Source organism: Palaemon carinicauda, chromosome 24 (genome assembly GCF_036898095.1).
Source record: "Palaemon carinicauda isolate YSFRI2023 chromosome 24, ASM3689809v2, whole genome shotgun sequence".
In the NCBI taxonomy this organism is placed as follows: Eukaryota; Metazoa; Arthropoda; class Malacostraca; order Decapoda; family Palaemonidae; genus Palaemon; species Palaemon carinicauda.
The window spans coordinates 96,160,809-96,175,234 of record NC_090748.1 but is presented as its reverse complement, the minus strand read 5'-3'; the positions used below and the strand labels follow the sequence as shown (position 1 = coordinate 96,175,234).

Here is a 14,426-nt window from a genome sequence, read left to right as displayed (position 1 = left end):
AGCATAGACGTGTTGCTTAACAGATGAAAGGTTGTGTGGACTAAGAGAAAGCTAGGGAAGATTATATGAATAAAAAAAGACAGAAACAGGAGGAGCATTTCTGAGCCTGACAGTTAGGAGAAAGAGTGTCACCAAACTATATCTGCATTCCATGGATTACTAGTTTATATCGAATAAGAATTGAACGACGCATATTTACCTGATTGGTGAATCACTTCTTGTGTGTGGAAGTGATTTTGAACCTTACTGATGAAAAGAAATCCACATGTTTTTTTTTTTTGTCTTCCCATCCATATCAGGAAGAAATAAAAAGAGACCATACTGTATTACAACTTGGCTCTGCGTTATGCCAGAATCTTTTCATAGATTTTGACCTATCTACCCCTGTGCCATTCATATCCTTATCAAGACCTTTGCAGTATTAAAGTAAAAACGTTTTTCGTTTTGCGAAGTCTGGCTAGAAACCTTTTTCTCATAATTTTGACCAATCTACCACTTTGCTAGCCAGGTCCTTATCAAGACCTCTGCAGTATTAAAGTAAAAACGTTTTACATTTTGTGAAGTATGGCTAGAAGTATTTTTTTTCTTCATAGATTTTGACCCATCTACCTCTTTGCTAATCAGGTCCTTATCAAAACATTTGCAGTATCCAAGAAACCACTTTTCATTATAAAGAAACATTAGTACTCAGTCATTGACCAACTATTTGCTATTAAATTTTAGGGTTCACAAAATGGAAGCACAGAGGACGAGATCATTTATCAACGGCCTCCGTTATCCAGGTCCCAAACCGACTCCAACATTCAGTATTCGCACGAAGAGGAAGCTGAGGCTCCAGGCTCTACTCATTACATAACAAGAGATGGCCATATTAATCTGCATGTTCTGCTAAAGGTAAATTGAGTGTGATGTTAAGGTTTAATTGTACTTTATTTGAACATATTTTGTATTTCTTTTTTTACAATGAAAGGAAATTATTTTCGATGCAGAAAGTTACTGAGCAACATAATATGTTATTTTGTATTTCTTTTTTACAATGAAAGGAAATTATTTTCGATGCAGAAAGTTACTAAGCAGCATGATATGTTATTTTGTATTTCTTTTTTTTTCAATGAAAGGAAATTATTTTCGATGCAGAAAGTTACTAAGCAACATGATATGTTATTCCATATCATTTCTATAATGAAAGAAATTTAATGTCAAATTTTATTAACAAAAGTATTAGTAGATGAATTGCAGCAGTATAAAGATACAAAACTCCCATTCCAGGTAGTATAATTTCTCGCTTTTGAAATGTAGTTCACTTAATCAAAATCTTGTAAAATTTAATCCCATTCCAAGCAATATAATTTCTCGCTTTGGAAATGTAGTTCTGTTAATCAAAATATTGTAAGATTAGTAGGCAGAATAGTATGCGAACTAGTTTATTCATTTCTTTCGCTACAATAAGTTTCAGCGAACCGCTATTATCTTTCCCTCTTGATAATTCAACTCTAAAATCATTTATGTAGGGGTTGTGGTGGCCTAATGAAAACGTCCCTGTCTGGCGATCTGCCGGACTGGGGTACGAGTCCCGCTCAAGCTCGATAGTTTCTTGTAGTATCTGCAACCCCACCATCCTCCTGAGCTATGGATAGTGGATTTTGGGGGAGCCTATAGGTCTACCTGCTGAATCATCAACAGCCATTGCCTTGTCCTCCCTTGTCCTAACTTGGATGGAAATTGGGCTTGAGCACTGCTCCTATGCGTATATGTTCAGTCTCCAGGGCATTATCCTACTAGGGTATTGTCACTGTCCGTAGCCTCTGCCATTCATGAGCGACCTTTAAACCTTTCAATATTGCAGGCAGCGCAGTCAGTGAGCTGCTAGGGTATTGTCAATGTCCGTAGCCTCTGCCATTCACGAGCGACCTTTAAACCTTTCAATATTGCAGGCAGCGCAGTCAGTGAGCTGCTAGGGTATTGCCACTGTCCGTAGCCTCTGCCATTCACGAGCGACCTTTAAACCTTTCAATATTGCAGGCAGCGCAGTCAGTGAGCTGCTAGGGTATTGCCACTGTCCGTAGCCTCTGCCATTCACGAGCGACCTTTAAACCTTTCAATATTGCAAGCAGCGCAGTCAGTGAGCTGCTAGGGTATTGCCAATGTCCGTAGCCTCTGCCATTCACGAGCGACCTTTAAACCTTTAAATATTGCAAGCAGCGCAGTCAGTGATCTGCTAGGGTATTGCCACTGTCCATAACCTCTGCCATTCATGAGTGACCTTTAAACATTACAGGCCGCACAATCAGTGAGCCAGCGTGATGGCCACGTCTGTTCTCTTCGTGTGTGTGAAATCCTCCTTCACCTGCTAGATTTTCTCCTCGATCTCGGTCTTCTGAAGCCGACAAAGAAATGGGAGAAATTAGATAAAGATAAGGGTAACGAACATGGAGAAGAGGAGGGAAAGGCTTCAGACAAAGTAAAGGATTTAGGCCCACATGCTATCTTTATGGATACAGTCTTCAGGTAAATATACAGTAGATTTTTTTAAATGATTGATACATTTTGATTTGATTGATCGGAGCAGCATTCGCTTATTTATGGATGATGACTTATAAAACCAATCATATTTTTTTCCATTTGTTTCTATTTCCAATTGAGGCCATGTTTATATTGCTTTTCGTGTTTGAGAACACTGAATAGACTTAATGATTTCTTCTTATATTGTTTGAACACGAGACAATTAACATGAGACTAATTTTAGCTTCATGTTGTGTTCTTGAAGTGTATAAAACAGATGCAAAATAAATGCCAATTGATATCTCCTTCTATAATAATAAGGACAAACACTAAAAATTCTTTTAGGAATATATTCAACTGTAAAACGAAAAGATTGCGTGAAAAAAAGGATTTTTTCATTTAATGCTAAATAAAATCAGTTGTTTCAAAAGCTGATTTAATAGTGAAGGAAAGCGCCCATTGAATATTTTGTACTGCAAAGCTATGCTCTTAAAAATTATTAAAAATTTGGATTTTAAAGAACAAAAAATACTAACGTCGTCTTCTATTTTCCAGTTTATTCCACCATAAAAAAACTGCTTTGATAGTGAAGTTAAACGCCCATTGATTATTTCATGTACTGCCAAGCTATGGTTTTAAAATATATTTAAAATATGTTTTTTTTCACGCAAAAAAAAAAGCTAACATCAGCCATCCATTTTCCAGGATGTTCCTTTAATTTTTGCTTTAAAAAAGAAAGCTAACATCAGCTATCCATTTTCCAGGATATTTCTTTTATTTTCGCTTGCAAAAATAAGCTAACATCAGCCATCCATTTTCCAGGATATTCCTCTTATTTTGGCTGGTAAAAAATAGCTAAAATCAGCCATTCATTTTCCTGGATAATTCTTTTATTTTCACTTATGAAGAAAAAGCTAACATCAACCATCCATTTTCCAGGATATTCCTTTTATTTTCACTTAATAAAAAATATAACATCAACAAACCATTTTCCAGGATATTCCGCCATCTAGGATGCCCCCACGGATGTCACGAAGGAGCCAGAGGACCCCCAGCGGACTTCCTACGGTACACAGCCCAGGCTCTTCTAGGAAGGCTTTGCCGCTTCGACCAAAGTGATTTCAGGAGGTTTCTAAGGCTCTTCGTGAAGACCAAATCCTTACACGACATCATGGAGTTCTTTCACGCTTTTCTAGGATTCTGCGTCGATCCTGCCTCGCTTCTGTCGCCCATGAGTAAGTTTTGAGTCTCTTCGTTTATTAGATTAATCACATATTAAATGTTTTTAATTTTTCATTTTACAGATTTTTAAAATTAAGAGGATATTTTACCTATGAGTAAATTTCAACCCCCCCCTTTTTTTTTGTTAGATTCACTACATATTAGGTCTTTTTAATCTTTTGTCTTACAGAACTTTTTAAAATTAAGAGGATATTTCACTGACGAGTAAGTTTTAAGCCCATTTTCTTTTGTTAGATTCACTATATATTAGGACTTTATAATCTTTTGTTTTACAGTAGTATTTAAAATTAAGATAATATTTCACTGATGAGTAAGTTTTGAGTAATTTTCTTTATTATTATTATTATTATTATTACAAGCATAGCTACAACTCTAGTTGAAAAAGCAGGATGCTAAATAGCCAGGGGCCCCAACAGGGAAAATAGCCCAGTGAGGAAAGGAAACAAGGAAAAATAAAATATTTTAAGAACAGTAACATTAAAATAATGTTGAGTGTTTTTAATCTTTGACATACAGAACTTTCTAAAACTATAATGCTACATGTAACAAGCCACACTTTATAGAGCATTGATATCTATAATTGGGTTTATGATTAGTTAACAACGTATTTGCTGCAGACATGAATTTGTTTCGGTTAAATTTGGGGTTTTTAATTCTGTTGCTTAGTTTCAACTCTTCGCTTCTAGAATATGGTGATCTGCACTATATACTTTTGTAATGCATATAATCTGTATTTTACATATAATTACCATAAATTAGAGCCGAAAATAAGAAGAAAAATAGTAATATTGTAATTATGAATTTTTGATGCATTAATTAAAAAGAACTAGTATCAAAGTATTTTCCAGTAATCATACACTTCTTCAAATTCGAATAGAATCCGAGTTTTTCTATTTCTTTTCAAAAGATATCAGCAACCGTCCATGTGAATGATTCTATCCAAATAAAAAAGGTTGATAGATTAATACCTATATAGAAATATGTATGACACGAATAAATCATATCAAGTTCAAATAAATTAGGCTATTTTTAGCTATTTTTAAACCAAAATGACGTCATGGAAGGTTCCAGAATGCAAGGATTAAAAAGCTTTACACATTAGTTCTTTTCAGGGCCAATAGATGGCCTTAGCAGAGAGTACTAAATTGCTAATTATACCCCTCACCCAATCATTATAATTTCCATTACTTCATTTCTGTTTCTATTTGGGCACAAAATTGATATAAAACAGACGAACGCGAACTTGTTGTTCCTTGTTGTATGGCCACAACTTAATTCTTAGGAAGTTATGAATTTCTCAATAAATGTCTCAGAAATATTTCCTTAGCAAACAATCGTTAGTTCAATTACATATGGGGGTCAGGGGGGATCGCCAGTTGCCACATGTACTGAAATTGGTGAGATAATTGAGTAATTACAGAGTTATTTGATGTAATTTTCAATTATCTTTTTATAAAATCAAAATGTAATTGATATTTTCATGGTATGACATGTATTGGTAGTAAAATCTACGCAGAATAACAATATTGTTACATTTCGAAAGGCATAATTACTTAGACTTCTCTAGCTCCTTCCCTTACACCGTAACGAGTTTCACTTTACCGCCAATAGATGGCTCCAGAGGCCCCTTGTCCAAACTAATATAGACAATTATTTGAAGCCACGTGTGTCAAAAAAATGTGGTAGGAAGGTAGAGGCTAGAGAATTGGTAGTGGGTAAATTGTCCAACGACCGTTTCCTTATTAGGAATGAACATTTATATTAGAAAATGGTGTGAATTTTTTATATAATATCGGAATCAACCTGATTTTACTTATGAAAGTGTTTAGCATTTCCTTTCTTCATGAGAACACATGGATGGTAAGTCATTTTCCTGTACAAGTGACCAAGATAACAATCATCAGCATAGTTAAGGTTGGTGGGGCGAGTTTAGAACAGCGCTGCCAAATGGAATTTCCTTGAACGGAGAATATCATTATTCATTACAGATTAGAATACTTTAAGGAGTAATAGCTATATGCCAGAAGGTGCCTGACTATGGTCTAATTTGATGTTCTTATAATCAGAGTAATCAACATAGACAAATCGAATAATGAAAAAGAAAAGGGTCACATTTCTGTGTCTTCGCCAACGCCTGACTATGTTGCGTCATCCACCTGCGAATTCGTGTTTGTTAATAAGGGCGTTCCAGAGTGTAAATCAGTTATAAAATAAACCTTATCATCACTTCTCTAGCTCCCTCCCTTACACCGTAACGAGTTTTACTTTACCGCCAATAGATGGCTCCAGAGGCCCCTTGTCCAAACTAATATAGACAATTATTTGAAGCCACGTGTGTCAAAAAAGCGTGGTAGGAAGGTAAAGGCTAGAGAATTGGTAGTTCGTAAATTGTCCAACGACTGTTTCCTTATTAGGAATGAACATTTTTATTAGAAAATGGTGTGAATTTTTCATATAATATCAGAATCAACCTGAGTTTACTTATGAAAGTGTTTAACATTTCCTTTCTTCATGAGAACACATGGATGGTAAGTCATTTTCCTGTACAAGTGACCAAGATAACAGTCATCATCATAGTTAAGGCGGGTGGGACGAGTTTAAGACAGCGCTGCCAAATGGAATTTCCTTGAATGGAGAATATCATTATTCATTACAGATTGGAATACTTTTGGGAGTAATAGTTATATGCCAGAAGGTGCCTGACTATGGTGTAATTTGATGTTCTTATAATCAGAGTAATCAACAAAGACAAATCGAATAATGAAAAAGAAAAGAGTCACATTTCTGTGTCTTCGCCAACGCCTGACTATGTTGCGTCATCCACCTGCGAATTCGTGTTAGTTAATAAGGGCGTTCCAGAGTGTAAATCAGTTAAAAAATAAACCTTATCATTTCTTTAGTATATGTATGCATGTCAGTAAAGCTGTTTCTTGGTTCAATATAGGTTGAAAGAATCCTTTAGGTGTATATATATATATATATTTGGTGCTGGGCTTAGAGTTGAAGATGATTATTTGGTGAGACGGAAATGAAAGCATATGTGTCCGGGATTAATGAGAATATAAAAAAGTTTTGTTCTTTACAAAAGTCTTTTGTCAAAGGAATGGTTTCTTCCACAACGATATCAAAGTAGGTTTATATCATTGTCAATAGATCACAAGAAAGGTTCTCCCCCCTTTTTTTTACACTTTTGATTCGATGGAAAGGTTAACAAAGATGATAGGTTGTTGGATGTCAGGAAAGGGTAATCGAGATTTTTTTTATCATAGTATCAAAAAGGTTTATCAAATAAGTCATAAATACCCTATTAGCGATAGAAATGGGAATGGGTTACGCTGGTCTAAATAATCAAATGTTTATCCTTATTTCTATCGGTTATAGGATCGACTCCTTGGATGGGTAGATACATTTATCATTAAAGAAATTTCCCTAAGCGTTTGAGATTTCATGGCAGAGCGAAGTCGATATTAAGGGATATTTGCAGCTTATTTGGAGAAAATTAAATATATATATATATATATATATATATATATATATATATATATATATATATATATATATATATACATATGTATACACACACACACACACACACACACACACATATATATATATATATATATATATATATATATATATATATATATATATATATATATGTATGATATATGAGATAAATTTTGCACATTTGGACGTGTTTTTCATATTCAAATAAGCCATATATTTTCCTACCTTAATATCTGGTTTCTCTCATATACCTTGGGATCAGAGATCCAATGGGGAATCAATTCAAAGATAATCGCTTCTGGCGGGCCGGGGAATCGAATCCTGGTCCAGAAAACTGGTTAGACAGTGACATACCACTTAGTCTCTCTTTGTGGCTAAGTGGTATGTCAGTATCATACATACTAATCATCCAGATTCTTTATTACTATAGTTAATCTAATCATTAATGCAAATAAGCATCCGAATGAGTGTAAGCATGGGGAAATAAAAATTTCTAGAACATCCAATATTCTAAATATGTGTGTGTGTGTGTGAGAGAGAGAGAGAGAGAGAGAGAGAGAGAGAGAGAGAGAGAGAGAGAGAGAGAGTTCCTTTATTCTTTAGTTGCAATGTCTCGCAGGTTCACTTAACCACAGTTAACTAGACAAAGAATCACCGAGAATACATGGCTGAGGAATACGAAACGTGAAGTAGATGATGAATGGAGAAGTATTGATTTAAAAGCTTAAGATAGAGACGACTGGCGAAAGTTAACTGGGTCCCTATGTGTCAATAGACGTAGGAGATGATGATGATGATAGACTTTTAGCCCTTTAGTGATAAAATCGGCTTTTTGTGATATCTTAACCCTTTTACCCCCTGGCTATTTGGAACTTTCCAACCCTTTACCCTCAGGGGTTATTTTTTTAAAGCACATTTTGCAGTATATTTTTTTTTAAATTGCTCTAACAGCGTTAATTTTCGTCATAGAGAAATCAGGTTGGTCTCATTCTCTTGGAAAATGCCTGAAGTTTCTCAAAAAATTATCAAAAATATGCAAAAAAAAATGTAAATAGCAGTTTTTTGCAAGGACGTACCGGTACGTCCATGGGGGTAAAGGGATGAGTTTTGTGAAACGTACCAGTACGTGTTAAGTTTAGATATACTATATCATAGCAAGGAAACTATTGCTATAATCCCAGTTGATGTCCAAGACAAATTATGAGCATGAAAGGAAAAGATAGTGTTTAAGAAAGCATTTTCAAATCCAAATTTTAGGCAGTAGTTTATTACCATTGTAATCTTTTATTTAGAGTATATCTCACAAATTAATTTGATTGTAAATGTAAATGTAATTTAAGTTTCATACCAAATTGAAGTAATTATAACTGTAATTTAAGTTTCATGACAAAATGACGTAAATATGAATGTAATATAAGTTTCGTACCAAAATTACTTAAATATGAATGTAATTCAAGTTTCATGCCAAAATGACGAGATATGAATGTAATTTAAGTTTCATGCCAAAAGAACGTTAATATAAATGTAACATTATTTTCGTACTAAACTGGCGTAAATATAAATGTAATTTAAGTTTCATGCCAAAATGACGAAAATAAAGCTTTAGATAAAATGAAGTAAGTTGTTAATAAAAGACTTTAATAAAACAAAGTAAATTTGAAAACTGCTCTGAATTATTATCGAAGATTACCTAGTCATTAAGACCGACCAATCCCTCCACAGGGGAAGGGAAACGGTAAGTCACTGAGGCTCTTGTGCCACTCGAAAGGTCTCTTTCTCCTCTGCAGTTGATCTTCCCGCCCTTCTCCTTCGCCCAGTAGAACCCTTTTTCTCCCTCATGCCTGGAATAACCCTTTTCAGCGTTGCCTGCAGGTAGCAAGCGGCCAGGGACAGGCAAGACCATCGACAATCAGCAGGGAGGCTATGCTACGAACTTCGGGGCGTCCCTTGGTGGGGCGGGGTCCAGAGGCATTGAGGGCCAACTCGTGGCGTCTGTTTGCAAGGCCCTAGTTTCTCGTCTGGTTGGTGCGAGCAAGGAGTTGAAGAGTCCAGAGAATATGGTGAGTTTTCCGAAGCTGATCATCAAGGATTTGTTATATTGTGACTGCTTATGGTTTTATATTTCCATCTGTCTTAATCTTTTTATATTCTCTTTAATTTAATGTCATTAATTTGCAATTTTGGACAACAGTAGATGGTTCAATTATTATTTTGTGAAACTTTTTTCTAGTAGTGAAATTCATCTTTATTTAATCTAATGAAGAAAAGTAGAGATTCTCTGTGGAAGTACATCCAAGTATAGAACTAAACAGTATTTATCGATAATTATCAAAAGCCTAAAAATTGAGGATGAGATTTTGTGTATGGACTTTAATTCTTCATTAAACATTCTCTTACACAGGCATTGTATTGTGACGTCAGGCAGCTATTAGGGTATATTAGAGAGGGCCACGGAGGAGTCTTTCGCAGAGTCGCACTTTCGGGATTGATCGACTCAGCTGATAGACCTCATAAACAGCCTCAGAAGATTCAAACAACTCGTGTTGTAAGGTATGATCTGACTCATTGAATAACATTTCTTAATAGACAGATTTGTATTTTTGATGTACATGGATAATTTTTTAGTTGATTCTTTTTGAAATGGCTTGGTATTACTGATTCATCTGTATAGTCACCGCAGAAATTCCAGGCGAAATAAGCCCCACCCCTGAGGACGTCATAGAAGGGCGCTGTTTCTCATGTTAGCAGCAGTCACAACACATCCCCTAACAAATTTCAGACTATACTAACTTATAGTCACTTTAAGGGGATGTGTTGTGACAGCTGTTAAAGCGGGAGATAACGTGATTGGCTATGGCGTCATCAGGGGGTGGGGCTTATTTTGCCCGGAATCTCTGTGATGACAGTAGGTATATAAATGCTCACGTCTAGATTCTCCCTGTAGTAACATGTTCACGCTTATGCTATGAATAGTCAGTGCATTCCTGGGAAACCTTTCATTGAATCTTTACCCATTATTTTATTTCAATACTCCATATATTTATTCAATTTACACTCACATTGGTTAACTTAAGCTATGAAGGCATTGGAATTGTTTAACTAAATAACTCAATCTTCAGCAACTTTTTGGACATTTATTTATATCTGAGGAAAAGAATTTCTCTTAAATTAACTTGCTGACATACAATCCAGTTCGTTTGAAAAATAGGGCATTATAATGAATCCTTTATTCCTCAGGAGGGTAACAGTAGAAGACGAACCTTACCGGGACTCTCCAATGACCTTAGTTGATGAGGTTAGTGATGGAGGTCGAGGAAGGAAGGGCCGCTTCAGGAAGAAGGTGACTTCAACTTCTATTACCTCAGTTATGAGGAAAGCTCCATCTGTCAGCAGTGTTTATGATGATCAACAAGAGGTATTGAATGCTTATATAATTTTGATTTCACTTGTAACTTTCAAAAAGAGGTATTGAAAGCTTTTATAACTTTGATTTAAATTGTAACTTTCAAAAAGGGATATTGAAAGCTTTTATAACTTTGATTTGACTTGTAACTTTCAAAAAGAGGTATTGAAAGCTTTTATAACTTTGAATTGACTTGTAACTTTCAAAAAGAGGTATTGAAAGCTTTTATGACTTTGATTTGACTTGTAACTTTCAAAAAGAGGCATTCAAAGCTTTTATAACTTTGATTTTAGTTGTAACTATTATTTGATATGGGCTTTGGCTCTTGAGTTTTGATGTTAAATGGAAATTTAAGATATTCATTATCAGGAATGATTTTTCTTCTACTTCCATGTCCATTGATATTGTATTTCATATATGATATTATTCAATATTAGTTTCTGAAGATCAATTACACAGTAAGATTTGCAATGAATAATACTTATGCTAAATGAATGAGAGTAACCCCCTCCTCCCTTATTCTCGGAACAGGAATCTCCAGGAGGTCAGAGCCCAGTGTCAACCCTTCGTAGGCGACACCATCAGATGATGGGACCCCGGCAGGAGCAAGATCACCTGGCTCCCAATGCCCACCCGAAATCTAGAAAGGTCTCAAAGTTAGGTGAGTCATTGGAAATTATTGTCATTATCATTATTACCTCCGCCAACGAATTTGGAAGGAGGTTATGTTTTACCACCTGTTTGTGTGTATGTGTGTGTGTTTGTTTGTGAACAGCTTCCTGGCCAAAATTTTAATCGTAGACTAATGAAACTTGCAGGAATTAACTGTTATGCAAAAAGCTGAAAATGATTAAATTTTAGAAGTCAGGGTCAAAGGTCAAGGTTACGGTCAAGCAAAAGGTCGAGAAATAAGCTGCCACTGCGGAGATCTGCGCTCCACTGAGTGCTCCTCTAGTTATTATTATTATTATTATTATTATTATTATTATTATTATTATAAGCTAAGCTGCAACCCTAGTTGGAATGCTATAGTGCCAAGGGCTCCAACAGGGAAAAACAGCCCAGTACGAAAATGAAACAAAGAAATAAATAAACTACAAGAGAAGTAATGAACAATCAAAATATAATGTTTTAAGAACAGTAACAACATTTTATTATATTTTTCCTTTATAAACTATATAAAAAGCTTTATAATTTTATAATTTTCTATGCAAAGATTCTTGAAGTAAAGTGTGAACTCTGCTAATTTCAAGGTGTTTCTTCCTATCATAGCATTATGCGCAAGAAATATGTATTAGATTAAAGAAATCCTTAATGCCATCACAATAAAGTTACTCATTTATTGTAGAGGCGATTATAAGATCAATAATTTCTTCAAATTCCACAATCTCTGGAGACTTATTTAGCTGATCTAATCTTTATAATCTGTGAATAGTGATATTTCTTTTGCTCATAGATGGTATCTTTATTGAAAGAACCAACGTTTCAATATTACATTCCTTATAAATATTGACTTTATCTTTTCATCATTACTTTCTGCAACTAGTGAGCTGGCTTCGTGGTCGTAGCATAGATGGGGATAGTTACGCTGGCTCTGGCGATCCTATTGAGCTGCCGCCTGCTGTAGCCCGTAGGCTATCTCACACCGCAACCCACAGCATATCCCACGGATTAGTTCATGGCTTAGCTCGTCCTAGACTCGTTACCAAACCAGGGGCTGGGTGAGTAGTACAGGAATACAGTTGTTTCAGTATCTTCCAGTTTCCAGTTGGATAATCTTGCGTTCGAAGGAGAATTTTTTTTTTTTTTTTTTTTTTTACGGCTTTGCTCGTCCTAGACATGTCACCAAATCACCAAAACATGGGCTGGGTGAGTAATACAAGAACAAAGTTGTTCCAGGATCTTCCAGTTTCCAGGTAAATAACCTTGTGTTCGAAGAAAGAGATTTTTTTCTTTTTCTTTTTTTTGGTTCACGGCTTCGCTCGTCCTAAACTTGTCACCAAACCAGGGGCTGGGTGAGTAGTATATGAATGCAGCTGTTCCAGGGTCTTCCAGTTTCCAGTTAAATAATGTTTTGTTCGAAGGTAGAAAATATTTTTCATTCACGACTTTGCTCGTCTTAGACTAGCCACCAAACCAGGGGCTGGGTGAGTAATACAGGAATGCAGTTGTTCCATTGTCTTCCAGTTTCCAGCCAAATAATCTGTGTTCGAAAAAAAAGAGAATTTATTTTTTTTTTTTTTGGTTCGCGGCTTTGCTCGTCGTAGACTTGTCACCAAACCACGGGCTGGATGAGTAGTACAAGAATGCAGTTGTTCCAGGATCTTTCAGTTTCCAGTTAAACAATCTTGTGTTCGAAAAAAGAGAATTTACTTTTCATTTGAAGATTCCACCTGGAAGGACTTGAACATTGTCTTATAGCTTTCATTAAATACTTATTTACTCATGTACTCATAAATAGTTTAGGAATCAATGAATTTGTAATTATTCAAAGATGAATTACCAAGCAATGAAAGGCATTAATAACAAAAATTAATCATCGTTAGGTTTTTTCATATCGTAATTACTTCTGTATGGCTTTATGTAATTATGTGCTCATATTCTGTTTTCAGTCCCATGAGCCAGAAGTTCATTCAAGCAAGAAGAGTGGTGGAAGACCACATTGGAAGGATTACCTTTGGTAAGCCCAGAAAGAAGGACTGGAGCTATGATGAAACTCCAGGTAAGTCTTTTCTCTAATGTTCCAGCAGGACGAAATATTTATGGAATGATATTGTCTGCATAAGTATTTCTGTCTCTATTTGACAAATTTCTTACTCGTATTTTTGCGATCTGGAAGGTAAATTAATGTATGCTTTTGTAGGTTATTCCATAATAATGTACGTGTATGTCCCCTATATAATTAAGACCAAATGTCTGGTGATATATATATATATATATATATATATATATATATATATATATATATATATATATATATATATATATATATTCTTTCCTGTCAAGCTGAGTGGCATTGCCAAACGCATGAGTACACGGTCGCTTCTCGTCCTGGGGGATGGGGAGAGTAATCATACCCTGGTGAGAGGGGATACTCTGATAGGTAGTTAGAAAAGGGGGAAGGACTGGGAAAGCTTAAATTTGTGAGTGTGATTATATATCCATCTAAATATTTTGCTGAAATTTTTGACGGGTCGCATACACTACTTATGAATAATGATGATGTTAATTCGCAATTATGATACTCTATTATGCTTTCAAGATCCAAGCCGGCGCAACAGCTTAGACCAGGAAGGTGGAGTTCACGAGGCAAGTGTCGTCTTGGTGCGAGAACGGAAGCTGGTTCCAGTAGACCTTGTGAGGAAAGGAATGCTCAGATTTAATTTCCTGCTGGAAACTTGCCAACCAGGCGCTGTGCCCGATTCCCAGCTCATCGCTGCTGTACTTGATCTGGTGGGTACTGGAATGTTTGTTCGTAACCAGATAATTCCTAGAATGGCTGTCCTTGACCTAGTGGATATTGGAATTGACCTGGTGAATGCTGGAAGATATCAGTTGTCTGAATATTCCAGATTCTTAAGCTGACTATTCCTGGAATGACTGTCCTTGTCCTAGTGGGTATTGGAATTGAATTGTTTAATGCTGGAAGGTATCAGTTGTTTGTATATTCCAGATTCTTAACCTGATAATTCCTGGATTAACTGTCCTTGACCTAGTAGATGTTGGAATTGACCCTGTGAATGCTGGAAGGTATCAGTTGAATGAATATTCC

General features: G+C 35.6%; 1 protein-coding gene across 1 annotated transcript in view; it reads left to right on the top strand.

The window, feature by feature from the left end:
* Positions 1 to 14,426, top strand: part of unc80 (unc80, NALCN channel complex subunit) — a 198,815-nt gene that overhangs the window by 91,840 nt on the left and 92,549 nt on the right. The window contains 10 exon segments of the mRNA XM_068348348.1: positions 724 to 894; positions 2,279 to 2,508; positions 3,499 to 3,737; positions 9,112 to 9,311; positions 9,653 to 9,801; positions 10,489 to 10,666; positions 11,186 to 11,315; positions 12,201 to 12,375; positions 13,267 to 13,376; positions 13,917 to 14,107. Of these exon segments, the coding sequence (XP_068204449.1) occupies positions 724 to 894; positions 2,279 to 2,508; positions 3,499 to 3,737; positions 9,112 to 9,311; positions 9,653 to 9,801; positions 10,489 to 10,666; positions 11,186 to 11,315; positions 12,201 to 12,375; positions 13,267 to 13,376; positions 13,917 to 14,107 (1,773 nt within the window).